The sequence below is a fragment of the Strix aluco genome, chromosome 11, assembly GCF_031877795.1.
Source record: "Strix aluco isolate bStrAlu1 chromosome 11, bStrAlu1.hap1, whole genome shotgun sequence".
In the NCBI taxonomy this organism is placed as follows: Eukaryota; Metazoa; Chordata; class Aves; order Strigiformes; family Strigidae; genus Strix; species Strix aluco.
This window is the reverse complement of record NC_133941.1, coordinates 17,948,678-17,969,586: the sequence shown is the minus strand read 5'-3', so window position 1 is coordinate 17,969,586 and position 20,909 is coordinate 17,948,678. Positions and strand designations below refer to the sequence as shown.

Here is a 20,909-nt window from a genome sequence, read left to right as displayed (position 1 = left end):
CATTTATAAAGATTGGGGCATTCAAAAGTTAGGTTCCAATTAAAATACTAACACACAGAAGTCCTGGATGCTATCAGTCATCTGGTGTGATGGTGCTGCACCAGCCCTCAGCACTGTGCAGTCAAGTGGTCAGATGGTTTTTAAGTACTACTGGATTATCCTGAAATATGTGTGGGTCTGTCAGCTGTCCTCTTGTGTGGAATTTGAAAATGCACCTGGTATCCCGGGCTTTGTGAAACTGGATTGATGTGAAACATTGATAGCTGTGGGAATAACAGCAAGGCATTAAGTACTGATGCTTTTATTTAAATCACTCCTGACACTCAGTTACTGATTTAAAATTGGATAGAATGTTTGTTACGTTGTAGAAAGTAACATTTTAAGTCAGAATTTTAGAACTAGTAAATTAATTCAGTAAATTAAGGATATTTCAGGGGATGAGTGATATCTGTGCACATGAGCAGAATAGTTGTTTAGCACTTAAGATTTGATCAAATATTCAGTAAAACTCTCTGTGAGAATCCATCGTATCTTGGCATTGCCAAACACGGTAAGTATTTTTAATACTTCTTCAACTTCGAAAAAAACTATTCTTTCAGACAAATACTCTGTATAGCCAGGAATTTAGAGGAAGTTGCAGCTGTTTAAAACAGACTGGAAACAATATAGTCCGTATGAACACCATCTATGAGCCCAGCTCCATTGTTATGAACAAACCAGCAAGGAACATCAACGCCGTGCTTAGGATCTCTTCTGTAATCCTTCTGCCAGCCCCTGAAAGGGAAAATACAGTCATGGGAGTATCGAAGCAGAAACCACACTTTGACAAGGTAATCTTTCCTAAGTCTTTGCTAAGGACTTAATTATTTTTTACCTTGTTACTGTCAGTTCATTGTTTTTAACAATCATTGTGGCATCTGGTTTCTTGGGATCAGACCCAGGATGAATTTCAAGTATGGTGAAGTCAATGGGGTGGAAAAACTGTCCTAAAAATAGAAGCCAAAATTACCATTTCAGGCATGTTGCACACACTGAAACAGAAACAAACCGCACAGAAACCCCAGAACTTCTACATTCCCATGCTGTTTCCCATGTCCCCTCAGGTTTTTCAATGGATAAGCAAACACCAAGTTTTGTGCAAGGTTGAACATATGCCTATGGTATTATTTACTTTTTATAAATCAGAATTCTATGCATATCATTTGGATGTAAGTTCCCACTTCTGAGTGCACAGTAAAATCAGCCTTTTCTAGATGTCCTTCAAGATATCCTCACTTTGCATCTTGTCTATTCAGTTGTACTTATTACATACTCTCCAAGTCTTTAGTTTGTGGGGTTTTTTTTAATCAAATAATGCATGTGTTGATCTGTGGAAGTTCTGGATGTGATTATGCTCAGAACAAGGCTGACATCTAAGGCATTGTCATGCTCCTGCCGTGATTCACTTTCGCACACTTTCGCCCTGTCTGGGCTGGTGCAGGATGCTGCTGGTGCTCTGAGTGTTAGAATGAGCACAGATTTTAGATTATGTAGTGAAGCACAAGAGGCAGAGTCAAAGATGATGAAAATAGCAACAATGTCTGTAAGTCAGTGAACTGTAACATGGTGTACCCATGTTGCATGGGCTTTTGCAATTTTCTTGCTACTTGCAATTCATACCATAGCAGAATAACTTCTGTGTGGAGAAGTCCTTTAGCCTGAGGAGACCAGAGCAGGAAACCATAAATAACATTCCATCCTTATTCCGCTCTTTTTCTGTTTTGTTACAGCACTTCTCATGATGTGTGGACCTGACATGTACTACCAGTACCTTGGCTCACTCTCCCCAGGCCTCAAAGTGCATACCAAGACTGAGAAGAGTAAGTTCACAGCAGTTCATTAGTTTCCACAATGAGTAAACATATTGACCTAAAATGAGTGTTTGCTGCCCTTACCTGATTTTATAAGTGAAAATTGGAAGGCAAGGGAAAATGGCTGCTATCTGTGTATTTTCCAACAGAAAATGCACACCACCAAACCCACTACACTGGCAGAAAACAGGATTCAACAGGGTCAAAATTTGGATCCCTGAATTACCAACTTTACCTTCTATAGAATAAAGAACGTTAGCTAACGTGGGGAAAATTTTAGATGATACAAGATGATTCTGTGATTTTAATATATGCTAGTAAATCCAGATATACTTTAACAATTTATTTTCTTACAAGTATGCCCTAACTGAGGTTTGGCAAATTTTGAACAAGCTAACACATGTATTTTCTCAGAGTGCTTGTACTTAGGAGAAAGGTGATAAAGATGAAAGGATCCAAGAGGATGGAAGAACAGTGTAGTAAGAAAAAATAAATCTGTAGGCAGAATTTAGCAAGATAAGGTTTAAAGATGCCAGTGAGGACAATGGATGCTAGTGACTAGTGATTTCAGCAGCAGCAGAGGAATTTAAGAAAATATAATGCATAAAGTCTGAGCCCAGAATATTTTGTCAGAAATCTTAATACTGCAAATCAACATCATCTCAGCTTCCTCCACTATCCAGCTCAGAAAGGCTAAGTACAACATTGTGTCTACAAATTATGCAGTTTCATATCGAAAGACAAGCATGAAAACACTAAATGAAGTCATACCTAATAATCCATGGGTCTGTTCAGACAGTTTTTCACTTTCCAATGCATACAGTCCTAGGAAATCTTGGTGAAGAGGATGTTTCTTCCATACTTGGTGCAAAACAATAACAAATGAAGCACCACTGCCCATTTTGAGCACCAGACTTTTTTCCCTGTTAATTATCAACGTTAAACTGAGGAAAAAAGAAAAACTTAACTTAGGACATTGTGCTTCCCAGAGTTAACAGCAATGAGAAGAAACATGTTCAACAACCAAACATGGCTTTATAAATTGCTCAGTGTTTTTTAAAATAGAGGTTTTGCTGCATAGCTTAGTCCATGTGAATCTGTGTGTGTTCACAGAGAGTACAAGACTCAGACTAAATTACAGTGTAGAAGGCTACCTAGGCTTTAAACTTTTCAGCAAGATATTTCTGCCAAAACTTGTCCTCTAATAGCACAATTGATCACAGATAGGTTAGTGATATGTAGATACAGCACCTCATGCTCAGTAATAAAAATGTTATTGACAAAACCATCGCTTCCTTGCTTGGATGCTACCTGGCACCTTTTCCTTTTGTTTTTCAAAAAAGACAACTCCTGAACTTTCTAGGTTAGGGCTAGGATAAAGAAAATTTGCTTCTGATTGTGTTAGTGATATCACTAATGTGGTTGTCAAAAAATATAAGTAAGTATGCTGTATGAATAACAGTTTTGCTCCAGTGCTCTTTCTGTTTCAGTGCCATGCTTTGAGAAGGTAGGAATTTTGTTCCAGATACACATTGAAAATGTAAAGGAGGACGAGAAGGAGGAGAGGCTGCCTATTCCTTTTCTAAAGTTCCTTTTGCACAGGTATAAATGATTCTATAATAGATGAGTCCCATGAAAAATATACCTGACAGTGCAAAATGTTCCATAAATATTACAATTTCCACTTCTTAAAATGGAGATCGCTTACAGCACGTTATTAGGACTTAGAGTAACTTTAGACATAGCGTTTGCAACTTTAGACATAGTGTATTTGCAAGACACTGTTGCATTAAGCACAATACCAAATCTAGTTTTACCTTAGTCACACTAATAGAAAATCAGGGAAAATTCTTCATTTACTTATTCAAAGCAGAGGAGTTTATGAATAATCATTCAGCAGTTATACAACAAAGTAGAGACTAGAATCCAGCGGGAGTTGAATCAGTTTCTTTTGTATATTCAGACAACAAGTCTTATATTATTGAGCAACACTAAAAAAAAGTGTAGAAAGTAAATCAGGAGCCTGATATTCTTTCTGTAAGTCTTACCCTTCTTGTTGCAAGGTGACTGAGTCAAGCCAGGTGAAACCTGTTTTTTCATTGCCATTCTGAATTGTGATCTTCTCAGGAGTTACTGTCAGTCTTAAATCCAGGTGCTTATTTGCAATGCCAAGTTTTCCAAAATATGTGTTTTGGATCTTTGCATCACTATTTACTCTCTTATCACCAATGAGTTCTCCATTGACTGTGATGCCTAATATAAAAAGGAAACATCAAGTATTGTTTTAGAGATAGAACCCGATCAACTGATGTCAAGGAGTGTCATGGAAATTTAAGAACTCAAGTAAACAAGTATGAGTTGAAAAATGAATCAGTGCATCTTTGTGTCAAAGTAAAATAAAGCTTTGGGGGCCATTCTGTGGATTTCCACAAAGACAACAATTACTTTATTGAGAAAAGTTTAATATTTCCTAGAGTACAACGAGTCTGGGATGGACAGAAATAGCCTGTGTGACATCGGTCTCTCTTTACCAGGTATTCCATGAAATAGCAACCTAAGGATTATTTTATTGCTTGTACTACTACTCACTGAGACAAACTATCTTAACTCTCACAGTTGTTTTCAAACACAGTTTAAAAGTTCATTCCACTCCAAGTGAAAACACATTCATGGTAATGGTACCCTATCACAGCTACAGGAACTCCTACTAACCTTGCTAGGAAAAAAGCTTACACAGTATAAAAAGGAGAAATAGCCTTTAAAAATGAGACATTTTGTTATAAGTATCCTGACTTACTGTATTTTTAAAAATTTAAAACTCACCTGTAACTGGATCATTTATTAAATTTAACACAGCACCTGGGTTTTCATTGATATTGAAACAAATGGCATCTTTTTTTTGCGGCACTGATATAATGAAGTGTGGATCTCCATCAACTGTAAAGGCAAATCACTGGTATTTGTATAGTGATACACAGGTTCAAAGTTCTGCATGAACATTTAACGTTGTGGCAATGGAATTGCTGATGCTGGGGACCAGCAGGAACTGGTCTCTGCACAAGCTGTATGTCAAGTTTAGTCCAGCCCATCCTTCAGAGGAGTGGTGGGGTCCCAAGGAAGCTGATACCATCTCCCCGAAGTAAGCCATGTCCTTTTTCCCCTCATCTTTCCTGGGTACATGGCATATATCCTGTGTCTCTTGACCACAGTAAAATTTGGCACATGGATTGTAGGTTCAGGATGGCTACCTCTTAGTGCTCATCTCTGAGGGCCATGAAAGTCTTATTGAGGGCAGAAAGTTCACTTGAATAGAGAATAGACAGTTACCAACACAAAGCCTAGCAATGGGAAGGAGGACTAAGAAAATGACCATATACAATCTCAGCTACTTGATCATTAAAAAACATTTAGAGGTGTTTAAAGTATATTAAAATACTAGCCCCTTGTAAATAAAATATGGCTGCCTTTGTGGAAGGGAATTATCTAAGACTCATAAGAATTGTGCAATTTAGTCTTAAATGCCCTCTTCTGTTCTCCTTCTAAGCAGACACTACTCAAACTACTCACCACTGGTATACCATGTGGGGTGTGAATTATATAGGTAAGATAGTTGTGGAGCTGCAAAGAGTAAAGAAAAAAGATGTTAGAAAAACTCACATCAAAATGGAATGTTTACACACTATCTGCACAGTACATGTAAAATGTCAGGAAGTTAATATGCTAGGAAAATTGCTAATTCCATCCTAGTTTTTAAAGCATATATAGTCCCTGTGCCCCTTTTGAATCAAGCAAAGCTTCAGGATAGAGACAGATTTCACCTGTAGTCTAAATTGCTTTGAGTGTTTCCACGAGGCCCAAATGTTTCAGACTTAAGGATTAAGCTGTCTATCAGCAAGGACATGCAACACCATCCATTGAAAACTTTTGAGGTTTTGGCATTTGTTTTTTTCCTGAATGAATTTAAGTCTTTTCAATGAAGATTTGAGAAAACTAGACAGAGAGAGAGATTGAGAGAGAGAGACACTGAGACTAATCTCCGGAGCAAAAATTTAAATCTAACTCTCCCATTTTCAGGACTGTCCAACCAGCAACCTGAAGGGTGAGTTACTGTCTCTCTCTCTTAATTTAAACCAGTTTATTTTCCTATGAGTGTCTGAACATATTAATATAGCCAGAGATGCTACATTATGGTCTCTTGCTTTATGTAATTCCAAAGGAGATGCAAATTCAAGTCCATCCTCTGTTCTTGGGAAACAGCTATCAGGAAAAAATGGTGGTTTGATGAACTGGCATTTATTCCTTAAAAGCTATTTAGCTGGAACTTTTTCAATTTTGTTCAATCTTTAAGTGTGTTTTTAGCAGTGAGAAGAATTTGGTAGTATCTCTTAAAATACAGTTGTAAACCCAGAAAAGGCAGTTTCTAGCTCTCCAGTAATTTCAGTTGTCTGTATCAATTTCCTTTGACAGATGCTGCTTCATTCGGAAATTTAAACTAATGACTTACCCAACGCAACAGGTGGGGCAGCCTGTGCTGTGAATGAAACACAATGTTATTTTAGACGCTAGAAAGACTAAAAACCAATCTCTCCCACTTCCTTCCACCAAAACCAACTCCAAAATCTTTTAATTATGTATAAATTTCTAAATATTTAAAAAAGAAAAACTTAGTCAAAACAGTTTATTTATGACTGCCACAAAGCAAATGTGCACACCCTAGTTTTCAGCAAAAATGTTACTTCTCCAAAGACAGGGGATTTACTCTGTAAGGGACTGGGACAACCTGCTCTTCTCTGATTCCCCTGGGTCATCTTGCTCTGAACTGTACTTCTGGGAAGTCAGTAAGATTTACCCGCCTGCTTCCACATTTTTCTAGTCTTCTACTCTTCTTACACCTGAAGCTATGGAGTGTGGCTGAAGACAGGGCTTTGTGCTGAAGAAGTAGCAATCACAGCACCAATGAGGACACCTCTGTAGGAGAGACTGCTACACACAGCCATCTGGGAGTCAACAGTGCAAGCCCTGGAAAGCAACCTAGTTGTATTGGGCCTGAATTTTGTGATGGCCGGATGCTTCAAATGTCAGAGATAGGAGGAATCACACTAAAAAAAGTATTTACAAACTTTACCAGCAGTTTTTAATCTGTTTATAACACAGTCTTGATTTATTCACCAAGAATTTTATAAAAATATTGTGTCCTATATCAAGTAAGTGATGCAGGAAATCCATCTCTAAGTTAAAAATATTAAATAAATTTAATCAGAAATGTACATACCTTCAGCTGTTACCATGGGCAGGTAAGAAGTAAAGGGAAGAAAAAGAGATATTTACAGTTTCAGTTGCATGATTAAACAGGAAGGATTCTGACCCTGTTAAAACACATTCTAAGAAAAAAAATGAAACACTGTTTGACAATTCAACCAGGTATCTTCAGTACTTTACAATTCCATTTCTTCCCAATGATACAACTCAGTATTTGTAAATCAAACAGAAACACACCGAAAGTAAAAAGCTGGTATGTGGGGCAGGAAAACTGTAATTAATCATGCATATGACAAGAGCACGATTAGTAATTGTTTTATTCTTATGTCATTTCAACATTGCAAAATGTTCCTTATTCTTTTTACTCTTTTGCATTTGCATCATTCTGTTAATATTGACTGTATGATTCAGTAATCCTATTTGTGAATATAGACTCTAGAGTATGTAAAAATTACTTTTGTTTCTTATACAGTAGCAGTGTTTTGATGCTCTATTTTGATGCCCTATCCTATTAATGCTCTATACTTTCTATATATAAAAAGGATTTACTTGGAAAGAAGTTCAGAAAAGGGCCTTTGTACTACAAGTACCTGAAAAGGGAAAGAAAAGAGCTGAAGATCACTATGAGTGGATGTCAATTCTGTCGGATGTTTGGGTAAGTTTTTCCATCTTACCGAGTCCAGCTGTAAGTCATTATGCTGTATAGTGACTTGAATGTTAAATTAAACATGAAGTGTTTTTATGTCAGTATCCCACTATGATAGTTATGAAAAATAATGCAAAACTTTTATCAGCAGAATGCCTGAAGAATTATTCAGAATTGAAGGACACTTAGCAATTAGTTGGTTTCAGGACTTACCCCAGCTGAAAAAAAACCCCAGTGACCTCCAGTAAGCATCTCTGTTATGATAAAATGCCTTAAGTAACCATGCTAAACTCAGGAGATAAGAAAGTTTTTCATCTAGAAGCCAGCAGAGAGCCCACACAGAGCCTGGGAATAACTTTTAGGGTCAATAAGCAAAAGTCTGGGGAAAAAATAATGGTTTGTCAGACCTGTAAAATGAGGGACAGATGAGGATGGCCCAACCAACACATACAGATGAGGGTAGGGTGGCTTTGGGGTGCACTGAGAGGGTAGCATTTGCCTTACTTGCTGAAGAGGAATAGCCATTTTGTTTCACAAAGAGGCTGAACTGTATGAAAGCACAGTGTTTTACTGAGCAAGGAGTTAATATTAGCCAAAGTATCAGAGGACTTGAGAACAAATTCTGCACTTTCAATATAATTGCTTCTCTTTCTGCAATATATATAAATACTGTGTTTTACAGATATAATCTCAATCTTTTTACAACCTGATATATCTGCACGAGGAAGATCTCGTGCAAATTTTCCCCTCTCATGTAGAAAGATGTTACTGCATCTACCCCTAAGATGAAGTATTTAGAAAAATAAAGGAGAAAGTGCTGTGAACTAAACTGAATATAGCTGGGTTATTAGATTATAAATGCTTCTTGGTTTTCAGGTTTTTTTATGTAATACTTTAATATTTAGCTTAAAATATACTTATTTTGAATTTATAGTAATTTGCCTGTATGATTTAGTAATGAAGGATGGTTTGAGAGAAATGAGCTTTACAATGAAGAGTAATTTTGCATAAACTATACACATGCAAGGCTTGGAAAGTAGATTTTTCAGATACATGTTTAAAACTGCCCACACAAAAACCTTTCTTTAGGGAACATCAAAGGAACACTTGGCTTCTCAAGTAAAGTAAAACTGTGAAAATGTCTCTACCTTCAGTGGGTTTATCAGCAATCCCATCCTGATTGTCATAGGTTTCTGGCTTTGTTACCACCATGGATGTCAGTGGTGTTACAAACTTGTATTTCAGTGAGAGATCCAGGGCTTCGGCTGTAAGATTCTCCTTTTTTTCTCCTGTAGCTGCAATACTGAATACAGGTAGAGACTCCTAGCATCAATGATTGCTAAATTACTCATTGAACTCTGGATTAAATATTTTTCTTTAAAGTGAAGTCATTTCTCTGCAGCTAATTTATCAATAAGGAATATTTGTTACCATCTAAGAGACTTCTGATTGCATTGGCTATCCAAGAAAAAGGCAAAACTGTGCTTCACATTTGCAATAATTTAGAATTGTTTCATTTGCAACCTAAAACAGGAATACCGAGGTTGGGGAGGAGAATAGGTTGGGGGATTTCCCTTACAGTTTTTTATGCTTTCCCATCAGCACCTCAGTGTGATGTGAATTTCAGCTTCACATCCTAGAAGTTGCACCAGTCAGATGGGTTAACGGGTTCACAGGTAGATAGAATTACCGTTCTTCCAGGAGTTGTTCAATGGTGAGATAAGCCCAGAGCCTTTCAATGTACTCTCCAAATATGTACTGTTGTTCTTGGAAAGCTTTAGCTGTTTGCTCAGCATCTTGTTGTGTAGTATATGACAGGGCATCATTAGCCTGTTGGGAAGAAGGAAACTTCTCTGTATCTTAAGTAGCCAAGGACTTCCAGAACCTCCCAAAATCAAGACCTTCACATTTGAAAATCATATTAAATTGAAAACCAGCCTGGTCCTACACAGCACTTGCTCAGGAAATTGTCAGTGTTGTATCAGGATCTTTGTACCATCGCTTCTGTGAAGGTTACCAGTGTACACTATAGAACACAATGTGGTTTCCAAATTCATATGTAATTTTTTTCATTAGAATTTGGTTACTCAGGATTTAAAGAACTTTGATTATGATGTCGATTTCATACAGGAATGCGTTCAAGGAGATATGCTGGCTAACTTACTAATAATACATTATTTGTACTTGAAATATACCTAATTTCATATAATGTATTTAATACACCACAGTGCACAGGACATATACTCAGTTATGATAACATGATTTATAATATGTGTGTGTTGTGTTTCTTGGACATCAGGGGCAAATATTTTTACAGAATCCAGCTCTGGAGAGGTATTCAGATCACATGGTTCATATCAGAAGTAGAGTTCTATTTTAAGAGGAAGGCATTTCAAATATTCAGCTGGCTTATCCATCAGTTTTCTTCACCCACTGAAGACTAGTATCTGTGAACACTGAACATTTGACTCCTGAAAGAACCAGGTAGGGTATTTAGAGACTAAACAAACAAACAAAAAAATCTGTTAGCAAAATTAATCTAGTCACACTGCACAAAGTTGTTCCAAACTGACCCTAGCATACGTGACTGAACTAGGCAAGTAACTTGCAGTTTTAAAACCAAAGACTTTGGTGCATTTAGTTTCTCACATATGCAGTAACACATCCTGTCACTGAGGTAAAGAAATATCAGTAAATATTTTAAACATTGCCAGCTTTGAACATTCAGACACTTTGTGTACTGTACTTAAGCCAAAGAAAACCATACTTACGCCTTCACCTCTCACATCTACTGTCAGGCTGTTTTGGTTGTTGTCTATAAAGCGCCCGGCCACCACAATCTCAGACCCGTCATAGAAATGCTTAAAACTGTTTTTAGTCAGGTCTGATATCTCATTTTCTGGGTAGTTTAACTCCACATCCGTGAGCATGGGATTCGACACCTCATCATAAAACCCCTACAGGACAAAAAGGAAAAAGGGAAACATTTAACTATCATTGTTTCTTTAATTCATAGGTAGATCTGTACCCAGAAACATCCAGCTATTTCAGCAATGAAAACTAAAATTGTATTTTGAAAGAAATATTTAAATAATCAGTTAAATCTCAAGAGTACAAGGCCTAAAAATCTACAAATAATGGAAATCAAAAAGGACACACAATCTCTTCAGACTCACTAAGAGAGCAGAAAAATATCTGAGAACAGTATGCTGTGGATGATGAGTTACATCAGTGTTAATCAAGAGGGATCCCAAGCTTCCCCCTATTCGATAGAAATAAGTTTCTAGATCTATTCCCTGCAGAGACTGAAATGACAACATAAGCCAAAGGAGACTAGGTATTTGATGTGGGGCAGAGCTTGCAGTGAAATCCAGTATCTAAATTCTTTGGTGAATTTTTTGAATGGCTGCTATTGGAATGTGAGAAGTAAAAAAGGTCAACTCTGTACTGCCTATACCTGTTCTCATGACTTATACAACTATAAACTGCTTCAGAAGTATGGTAAGACACACCTGCTCGCAGTAAATTCCTAAAGACAGAGTATCTGGAGCCTTTATGCTCTGTCATCCTTCTCTTCCCTTGACACGACATTAACTACATGATCTGTGAGGTATGGGAGATAGAATGACTGCAGCAATTTTGCTGCACACCAAAGTGTTCTTCAGAACCATGTCTTGTGTCACCCTATGCCAAGTTTTGAACCCTCTTCTACAGCCCACAGTATCTCCCTTTTACTGCCCTTCCACTTTCTGCTTATATAAGAGAAAGGGAAAATTATATGCAACTAATATTCTGATTACAGCAGACTCTTGAGTATCTCAGTACCAGATTACACTTTGGGATTTTGATTACTTCAAAATAAGAATGTCTGTATAGTTGTCTGAATTACTGTATGTTTCATCTAATTTAAGTGGTGATTGCTCTACCTGAAGCTGTAAAGATGCATCAGAGTCAGGATAAATCCGACGGGCCAATCCTTTATTCTCCAGCGCCATCTTCTCCAAGAAGTTGTAGTCAACACCATAGCCAAAACCGAGATTGTATAAGGGATATTTTCCTTCAATGGCTTTTTTAACATGTGCCTGAATGTCCTGAGTATTTGATACGCCTGCATCAAACCAGAAAAAGTGAGTTTTCTTCACAAATAGATAAAATTATCACAAAACAAAATGTGGCTAGTCATGATTGGATTTCTTTGGAGGCATTATCAAAAACTTGGTTTAGTAGTATAATGCTAGTATAATAGCATTTAAATCATGAAAACATCCAGAAGCTAAAGATGGAGGCCAATTTTAACTGAGCATTTTTTTGTTAGTTAATTCACTCTCTTTATTATTCCATCCAAGACAAACTTACCTACGTTTGGTTGGCCATCTGTTAACATGATAATTATAGAAGCACTTCTCTTGGGCACAAGGTTTCCTTCATGAGCAGCATTCAGCATATCAATTCCCCTCATTATACCACCGTGTAAATTTGTCACTGCAAGGTAGACGTAGAAATTTGGTTTCAGCACAGACAGTCAAAATAAAGGCCCATTTTTCACTGGAATCTGATGAGATCTCATTACAGTATGAAAATGAAAGATTTGGGTTTGCAAGCAGGGGTATGTTTAGATAGAAAAGTATCTGGACTTTGGAAACATAAGAAAAAATAAATGTCATGTTCTGAGTAAATTTCAGCTTTAGGAGTATCTCATCAGTAATAAAAAAAAAAAAAAAAGCTGTAGCATTGTGTTCACCAACTGAACTGAGAAATTACCTTACACAGTGACCTACTGGCAAGTCCAGTAAAGTACTTACTGCCTGCAGTGTCAATGCCCCGAACAAACTTCCTTGCTTCATCCAAATTCTCAGGAGTGGCCTTGATTAATGTTTCTTTCCAGGTGCGTACTTCACTACCGAACAGTATGAAATTGAAGAAGTCATCTTCTTTAATGTCATCTAAGATTTTTAGAAGTGCTTCTCTTGTCTGTAAGACAAAGAGATTTAAATGTATGCTTCAATATGTAACGAAATAGGTGCTTACAGATTTTACATGACTTATCTCTCAGCATTTGGGTATTGTTAACTTTTACACAGTATGTCATGCAAAACTTCTGAGCTTGTTCTGTCCTTGCCAGTCCCTGCGTCTATTTCAGAGTAACTCTAGTGAAGTCAGCCAGTTGCAATTACATCTGGTAAATCTTTGTAGCTGAGAGGAAGATCAGGTCTCACGTCATAGATCGTTGCTTGCACTGAGGTGAGCTGGCATGGCATATTGAAAGTGATGGGAATTGGGTAGCTACAGGCTGGTGGAGAAGCTCATATGCAAGCAGGTGTGGATATTTTGATGCAGCACCAAAACCTGAAAATTCTGAGCATTAGCTTAGAATGAGGAGTCCCAGCTATGAAAAGAGCTGCCACTTCCCAGCGGAGACAGAATGAACAACAGATAATGCACATAATACTGTATGCACATTTTAATTTTGGAACTGTCCAGTACACGTGGCAGAGCTCTCTGGAAATGATGATATTGAGAGTTTTGAACTAATAACATTTATAAGTAAATATAGCCTAAATGTATAGAATTTTGTTCTACAGTAATGTTTCAAACTAGTACTTACAGTACAGAGCATTAGAGAGGTCAGAGCATAAAACCACTTGGTATAGCTTAAGCAACGCATATGCACTATAAGCCACCATGTCCCTTCCATCACAGTAGAGGCTCTTTCACTGGGACCCTATAGTAATAACTTACCTGTTCTATTTCTCTTCCAGACATTGAACCACTAATATCTATTACAAAAATAACATTTTTAGGCAAATTTGGAAGATTTGTTGGTGCAAAGAAGTGTACAAAGTAGCCATTGACAATCTGAAAAATAAAATGTAAAAAAAATTAAGAAAAATACTTTTGTATATTATAAAGATAAAATGGATAAAGAAGAAATTACTTTCATTTAGTGTCTAGCTCTTGAGTGGACTAATAGGCTTTAATGGCCCTGACCAGTCTCACCTCTGTCCAGGGCCCAGGAGCTTCATTTAAGTGCAAGCCTGGGCCTTTAGTCCCTGCCTGAGCTACACTGTAAGAATGTCTGTCTCCAGCTGTGTCACAGCCATACCTGTTCCTGTCCATGGACTCCACTGATTTGGATCCCACTTTGCAGACTGACTTCCCACCTTGACCTTGGGCTGCCTCATTACCACAAACTTGCCTGGTGACTCGGACTCTCAGTTAAATTTGACTACCATCTCTGGGTCTGCCTTGCTCAGGTACTGGGAGGAGTGGACTCGTGGCTGGTGAAGCCCCTGTGCTGTCAGCTGTGCTGTCATGCTCAGCTCCCTGTCCTTTAGGGAACAGCTGGCCCTCGCTGCTCCCTGACCTTTACTATGCAAGCATAGTAAACAGTTCAAAATCTCCAGCTGTCAGATTTACCTGCAGATTATCTGGAGTTGTTCTCTTCACATCATATTTTACAGTAAAATCCCCATCCAAGACAGACTGTGAGCAATTTGCACAGGTTCGCTGCTGATCAAGAGTTGGCTTGAAAGAGATATGGCCCTGAAAAGAAAAGCTTTTATTAGATCTTTACCTTAATAGCTGAAAATTTTCTACAGGACACAAAGAAATTTGCATTTTGTAAAAACGGTGTATTTATATTCACGGACATGAGAATAACCTGTTTTATCAGGTTAGGTATTAGTTATATGTATTTATATCCTTATTGATGGATCACTGATAAATGAAGGCTGCTATCTAGAGCTTTCTTCATAGGTTTACTTCCCCATCGTCCTTGGTTCAGCCCTCCACTCTGAGTGACACCTTTGATAAGGCTGTTGGGCAGTCTATGACTTAGGAATTCTACCACCTGCATACATGAGAAAACTACTTGTTACTGACTCAGTTCTTCTGTAAGAAATAGTCTTACTGGTATCCAAGTTTCCAACTACTGCTATGGGACAAGGCCTACTAGTTTGGGTACAGTACCAAGCTAACAGCTACATGGCTTCTGAACTGCATGGGGATGGCCTTCCACTTGCTAGCTTGGAATTCAGAGCTCATTTGCACAGACAAGCCTTTACTGCATTTTCTCTATTTTTTTTCCTCTCACTTCCATTGGCAGCACTGACATTATTATTTCAGAATTGTAACTGTAATAAATAAATTATGGAATGCAGTAGTCGTACCTTTTTCTCTGAAAAAGTTTTTTTAATGATATTTTGTAGATCATTGGTGATGAATGTTCCTTCCGCTTCCAGCTCAGTGATACCCTGAGGCTCAAAGATATTTACTTCAATCTGAAATATTAATTGAAAATTCATTGTCATTGATTACTCCACAATATATCAACTTAGCCATTTACAGGAGGATCAGCTGGCAACTACAGATGTGAAAGAGGGATTTTCTATAAGCAAAATTAATTTACTTTTGTAATTCATAATGGCAGTCCAAATCCAAACAGGCCTTTTTATACATAGAAGTTAAAAACAAAGCTAGAAAGAAATAAACCTTAATAGAAATATAACTTATTTGAAAGCTAGATACTGGAATTTTGTAAAATGTCAGTACTCAAGTCCTTCAAATATATAACCCAGTCATTAGCTGTGAGTTGCGCCCAACTTTGACCTATATTTCAGTATGCCTTCTATCATGGTGTGTTTAAAATAATGCTGCATAAACTCTTATAGATGCTGAGTTTTGATGCTGATTTTTACACAGCATGTTCTGTGCATACAAAGGAAAAACATTTTGCCTTAGAGCTAGGTTTTAGCAAGGCAGATAGGAGTGATCAAAGACCAGTTTTGGCCACAAAAGCCACAGTATTCTAGGATGTAATATATGTATCACTGTAATTTAAGGTTATGTAGTTTCATGGTGGTGTGAGAAAGGTGTAATTTGTGCTATAAACACACTTACGAAAAATATTAGTCTTCTATTTTATCCCAGGTTGTCGTAATGGCTTTTTCAGGTTTCCATACATCATTTCTTTTGGAGGTTTAGTAGCTAAAGCCAATTTGTCAGGCTTACAAATAAAAACCTGCACTAAAGCATAGTGGTGTGGACTCCCCACGTGATTCATTAGAACTATTATCATGGGCCTTTAGCTCACCTGTGAACCAATGGGAATGACCATGGTACTCCACTTTCAACAGATGTACAGAATTTCATCGTCTCTACAGTCCAATTTAATACAGTTTGCCATTTACCTCAAAATCTTTGACAAGCTGCTTTGGTTTTACTTTGATGAACATCTCATATTTCCCAAACTGTCGCTTCAGCAGTTCTTCATATGTGAGTTCAAAAGTGACTTTACTGGCTGCTTCAATGTTGACTGAGACAGTGAATTTTTCTGTTTTTCGTCCCGAAGCTCTGTATTTAAGTGGGTAAGAAAAAGAATATCTTTATCGTCTTTCACAATATTTATTTTTCGGGTTGGTGGAGTATGATTTTCAAAAAAGAAGTAAAGCAAAGATGGGAATTTTGATCTATTGTTAAAATCATACTCTAACTGTAGAATTTATTTAAGTTTCCCAGTGAGCTTAATCCCAGGAACAGGTCATACAAAGTCAGTGAAAGTTGCAGAAACAGATTTTCCATAATTGCAGATACTGGCTACGTAGTGCTAAATTGTATTTCCTTTTTATAATTTAATCTACAATAACTTTAACTTAATGATTGTCCTTTGGTTCTGTAAAAAACAAACTTCAGAAATATGCCAGAACGAAGTATTTCCAATCTCACAATTTGTTATGGGATGATGGTGTGGAAGCCACACAACATATCACTCTTACTTGACAAGACCAGCAGTCTGTCCCTTTGAAACAGCCTTCTCATACTGCTTCTTTGCAACTTCTTTTTCCTTTATAGTTCCAGGATAAGTGACACCATCAATTGTCCTGCAGATAAAAAAGTCCTGGTTTAGCTGAATGGTTTGCACCAATACATGAAAAGTTACTATAGGTAATTCTCTGTTTATTGATTGGTTTGCTGAAAAGCACTTTCAGGAATCCGCTATCGCCAAGATTTGAGCACTTTCACTGAAGCTAGTCTTCTCAGTGAATTTAGATCGAATGAAGAGCTCTGTTCTCAGTAGCTTAAGGAAGTAGCTTTCATTTACTTTGAAAATGAATTAGATCAAAACTGGGCTGATAGCAACACTACTTACACCTTCCATATTCCTACACTTCAGCAGCTTGATCATCTCATCTAATGGCAAGTCAACTCTCTGGATGAGACTCATCTGTCCAAATGTAGCTGTGTACAGCTGAACATTTCATCCTTACACTCCTTACATCATTAAACAGGGATTTCTCACAGGGAATTAATCTCATCCTATAATGAAAGTTCCAGCATGCATTAAGAGTAGTTGTACCCTAAAAGCTACTGTTTCTTTTCACTGAAGATAAAACAGGCCTAGTGTGATTAGCAGAGATGGACGTGTTTAAGCTGAATTAAAGCTCATAATGGTGTCAGAATTACACATTATTGTAACTAAAGGTACAAATGTAAAGGAATAATTCTATTTCCTGCCTTTCATTCAAATATGGTTTTTAAATTAAGAGATAAATTAAGCTATAATGCCATCAGGGAAATTAAGTAATGGAACTTTTCTGGTTTGATAACATCAGAGTAAGTAAGTGGTATTTCTGAAAAGATGAATGGATCTCCAGAGAAGATCCCCATTCCCTAAGGTCCATGATGATGAATAGAAATAATTTAAAATTAGTCATCTTTTCTACAGATGTACCAATCTTTGCCTTTCTCCAACTATCTTCCATGTTAATAGTACCAGAAAATCACCCAGGAGGCATTTAGAAAATGGCAAAATAAAAATGAACATTTGAGTTCAGTTTCTACCAGTTGCATTTGCACAGATTTTTAGTCTTCTCTAACAACATTGTAAAGATTACACACATGCTGAAGTTGGTAATGAAGGCTGTTTTAGGGAGTTCAACATCAAAGACAACTTCTTTGTGCACATTTCCACGATTAACAGCTCGACTGGTGATGACATTGTGGGCAAATCGGGAAGTTACTTTACTATCAATTTTCATGCTATAGATTTCTATCCCATTGACAACCTGTAGATTGAAAAATGAAAAAAGAAGAAAAGAGCTAGCTGTTACATTGATGTCTGTGTTAATCAGCCATAATCATATTTTTAAAAAGAAATCTCGGCCGGACATTCTATCACTCTAAAGCAAAACAGGAAAGACCTAATCATAAGAACTGGAACACAATTGTATTTCCTTGGATATCCATCACACTGCCGTCATGGTGCTATTCCACGAGTTATAACTACAGTCTCTTTAACAAAACTACCACCACAGCAAAGATACTGCCATTATAAGAACAGGTTTTTTTCTCTACTGAGACTGTGACTTTTGTTTATGGTCAGTCAGAGAGCACAACAACTTACTGCCACCTCACTGTATTAGTGACTTCCAACAACTTTGCTCTTTATTCAACTACAGCAAGGTTAAAAATAATTTGTTCTCTTTCCTGGTCCAGGAGTTTTCATCAGAGCTTGGAAAGGAACCGTCTAGTTAGTCCTACTGCCTAAAACAAGCAGCTCTGGGCTACTCCCCTCGTCACACACTCAGAAATACTCATTTGCTCAGGCTGGACTCAGAGAAACATGTTGTGAACACAGTAAGAATATTCTCGCACTATAAATGTTTCTCAGTAGCCCGGACAAAACCAAACTTTACTCACCAAGTCATTATCAGCATTTCGCTTCTGTAAAGAGAAAAAACAGGAAAAAAAAATCATGACTAAGGTAGTAAAGCTGCATTTACGAATAAATCACTGGGCACCTATGTAGTTGTCTTTTGCTTCCAAGTCAAAAGAAGTTGTCCAGGAGAAGGAAGGCTTGAGAAAGGTCCTCATTAGTAAACTGAAGTAAATTTGAGGGAAGAGTAAGTAAGGCATCTAAGACAGATATAACTATTTTCCTTATAGCATTCCCATACATCACCCATAGATTGGTGAATCTTTTGGTTTTCATTTGAAGTTAGTGCACCTTAAATACTGTGAGTTTGAAAGATAAGTTAAACTTTGAAGTTGCTGTGATCTTGTATTTTGCTCAAGTGTCAGAAGAAGTTACCTTCTTTCAGCTGAAAAACAATAATGGACTGCCTGAGAGTTGAGGGGGGAGTGAGAGGAAAAGAGGCTTGAATGCTCAGTGCCATTCATATTTAAATGTTGAGACGAAAGAACATGCTAAAATCTGCTTAATATGTCTTCCTTGATTACAGGATGGCTGTGTGGTGACTGACATCAAAGTAAAAACAGAATATCTTGTACTGAGGGTGACATCTTTTTCTTGGCAGTTCCTGGTTCTGGGTCCTGTGGCATATATTTTGTCTTTTCAAACGAATTCTCCTTTGGAAGAAAAAAGGGGTTTGTATCAAAGCATAAAAACCCAGTTTACACATATTTTTCCCTAAACTCTGTCAGACTTACTCCTAAATTTTCCTTTTTCACCCCAGCAGCCTCTCATTCTAACATGAATAGGTAAGATGGCAATTCAGCAGGCTTACATAGAGGAGAGGCGGTCACTATGAAAGGCTGAATGGAAGAGAAAAAAAGCTGTTAGAACTTTTTTTGGCGTATTTGCTCCCAGACCAGGTGCAAATACCAGCTCTACAAAAATACCATGTGTTCTCTTTTCTGAGAGAACAGGCTTCAAATATACTTACTGAATCATGTTAAAATAACAGCTTGTGTAACTCCATTCCCGTAAGCTCAGCTGCAAATACCTTATCTCTGTTGGTTCTAAGAGCCTCATAGGTCACATTTTGTGCAAGCATGTTTACCTGCTCCACCAAATAGAGGGGTAAAGATACAATAAAGTATCCGAGACCTTCACAGTACAAAGCAATCTCCTCCATCTCAATCAAATTACATTTGCGTAAAGTATATAACAAAACTGGGAAAATCAACTGACTTTTCTGTAGTGCTCTGCATGTATGGACAGAGCACTGCACAAAGCTTTGGCCATTTTCCATTTAGAAAAGCTTTAGCATTGCAAGACACACAGAGAACAACAGGCAGTATGGTAATCAAGAGGAAAAAGCTACATTATATCTGGGCTACATAATGGTTAAATAGTAAGAATCCATAGCATCTCCAATTTGCAGCAATAAATCTCAAGCTGATTTTTAAAAGTTAGATATGTTATTATCCTGGTTTTCAAAGAAAAAGTCTTGGCAAAGACCATAACCTAATCAACAGAAATTGACTGTAAATTGCTTTGTCCTGTTCTACCCACTAATCTACAATGCTCCCTAAAGAGATTTGCCCTCTGCAGCTTTTCATAGTATGTAACTACTGAGAGAGAGGAAAATCATTTATTGAGGTGAGAAATAGTGGTTGGCAACTTAACTGAAGAAAATTAAGCAGAACATCAGGAAGCACTGCCTTACTCAGAGATCCAGACAAAACCAGAATGGTCCCTTTGAGGGACAGAGGTGTATTTCATGTTATGCTAAAGTGCAAGTCATTTCAGAAAAATCCTACCATGTCATTTGGATAGCGGACATATTTATCTAGATGCCATGTTACATCTCTGTTTTCTGCTTCCTGGAGGCATCTTTTCACTGATATTTTGCATTGCTTTACAGGTGCTAAAGTCAGTTCCCTGGCAGCACTGATTGTTTTAAACATTTAAATATAAGACCACTAAAACATTTTACCACTACATGGTGATGACAGGGAAAATAGAGGAAAGTGATGCTTTTAAAAAGAGATAGGAGAGCTGCTTCAGAGCTGCTTCAAAACTGAGGCTGATTAGAGGTAAAGCAGTCCAAGTCCCAAGTCTGGTCTTGTGTTCACTGCTAACAGGGAACACAAAGCTTCTGGTGGCAGCACTGCATGAACTCTCTGGTAAATGTTGATAAATGGCAGGAAGTTAATCTATGAAGAATGAGAGACCCATACATAGTTGATTACTTACCTTGATGTTTCGGACATGTGTTACCAAAAAGTCTGATGATGCAAAGGCGGGAATCAATAATAAAATACAAAGCAATAGATGGTTTTCCATTTTGGAAAAAAAGTAAGGTTCCAATTTGAACGATATGCATAAATATATAATGCTTGTTTACTGAGTGTTAATAAATAACCCACTGTAAAAAGTGGGATTAAACATTAGGCATTTGAGAAAAATC

At 37.3% G+C, this 20,909-nt stretch overlaps 1 protein-coding gene across 1 annotated transcript; it reads right to left on the bottom strand.

The window, feature by feature from the left end:
• Window positions 1-285: 285 nt before the first annotated feature.
• On the bottom strand, window positions 286-20,785 carry LOC141928134 (inter-alpha-trypsin inhibitor heavy chain H3-like). Its single transcript, XM_074835833.1, has 21 exons — window positions 20,696-20,785; window positions 18,454-18,477; window positions 17,653-17,819; window positions 16,530-16,634; window positions 15,945-16,107; window positions 14,925-15,035; window positions 14,173-14,298; window positions 13,495-13,611; window positions 12,558-12,726; window positions 12,112-12,237; window positions 11,682-11,863; window positions 10,527-10,712; window positions 9,446-9,585; window positions 8,904-9,058; window positions 6,355-6,381; window positions 5,418-5,468; window positions 4,674-4,787; window positions 3,899-4,103; window positions 2,622-2,794; window positions 875-986; window positions 286-774 (listed from the first exon to the last, which is right to left on the bottom strand). The coding sequence occupies exons 1-21, from the start codon at window positions 20,783-20,785 to the stop codon at window positions 645-647; spliced, it is 2,673 nt and encodes an 890-aa protein (XP_074691934.1). The 3' UTR covers window positions 286-644.
• Window positions 20,786-20,909: the final 124 nt, after the last annotated feature.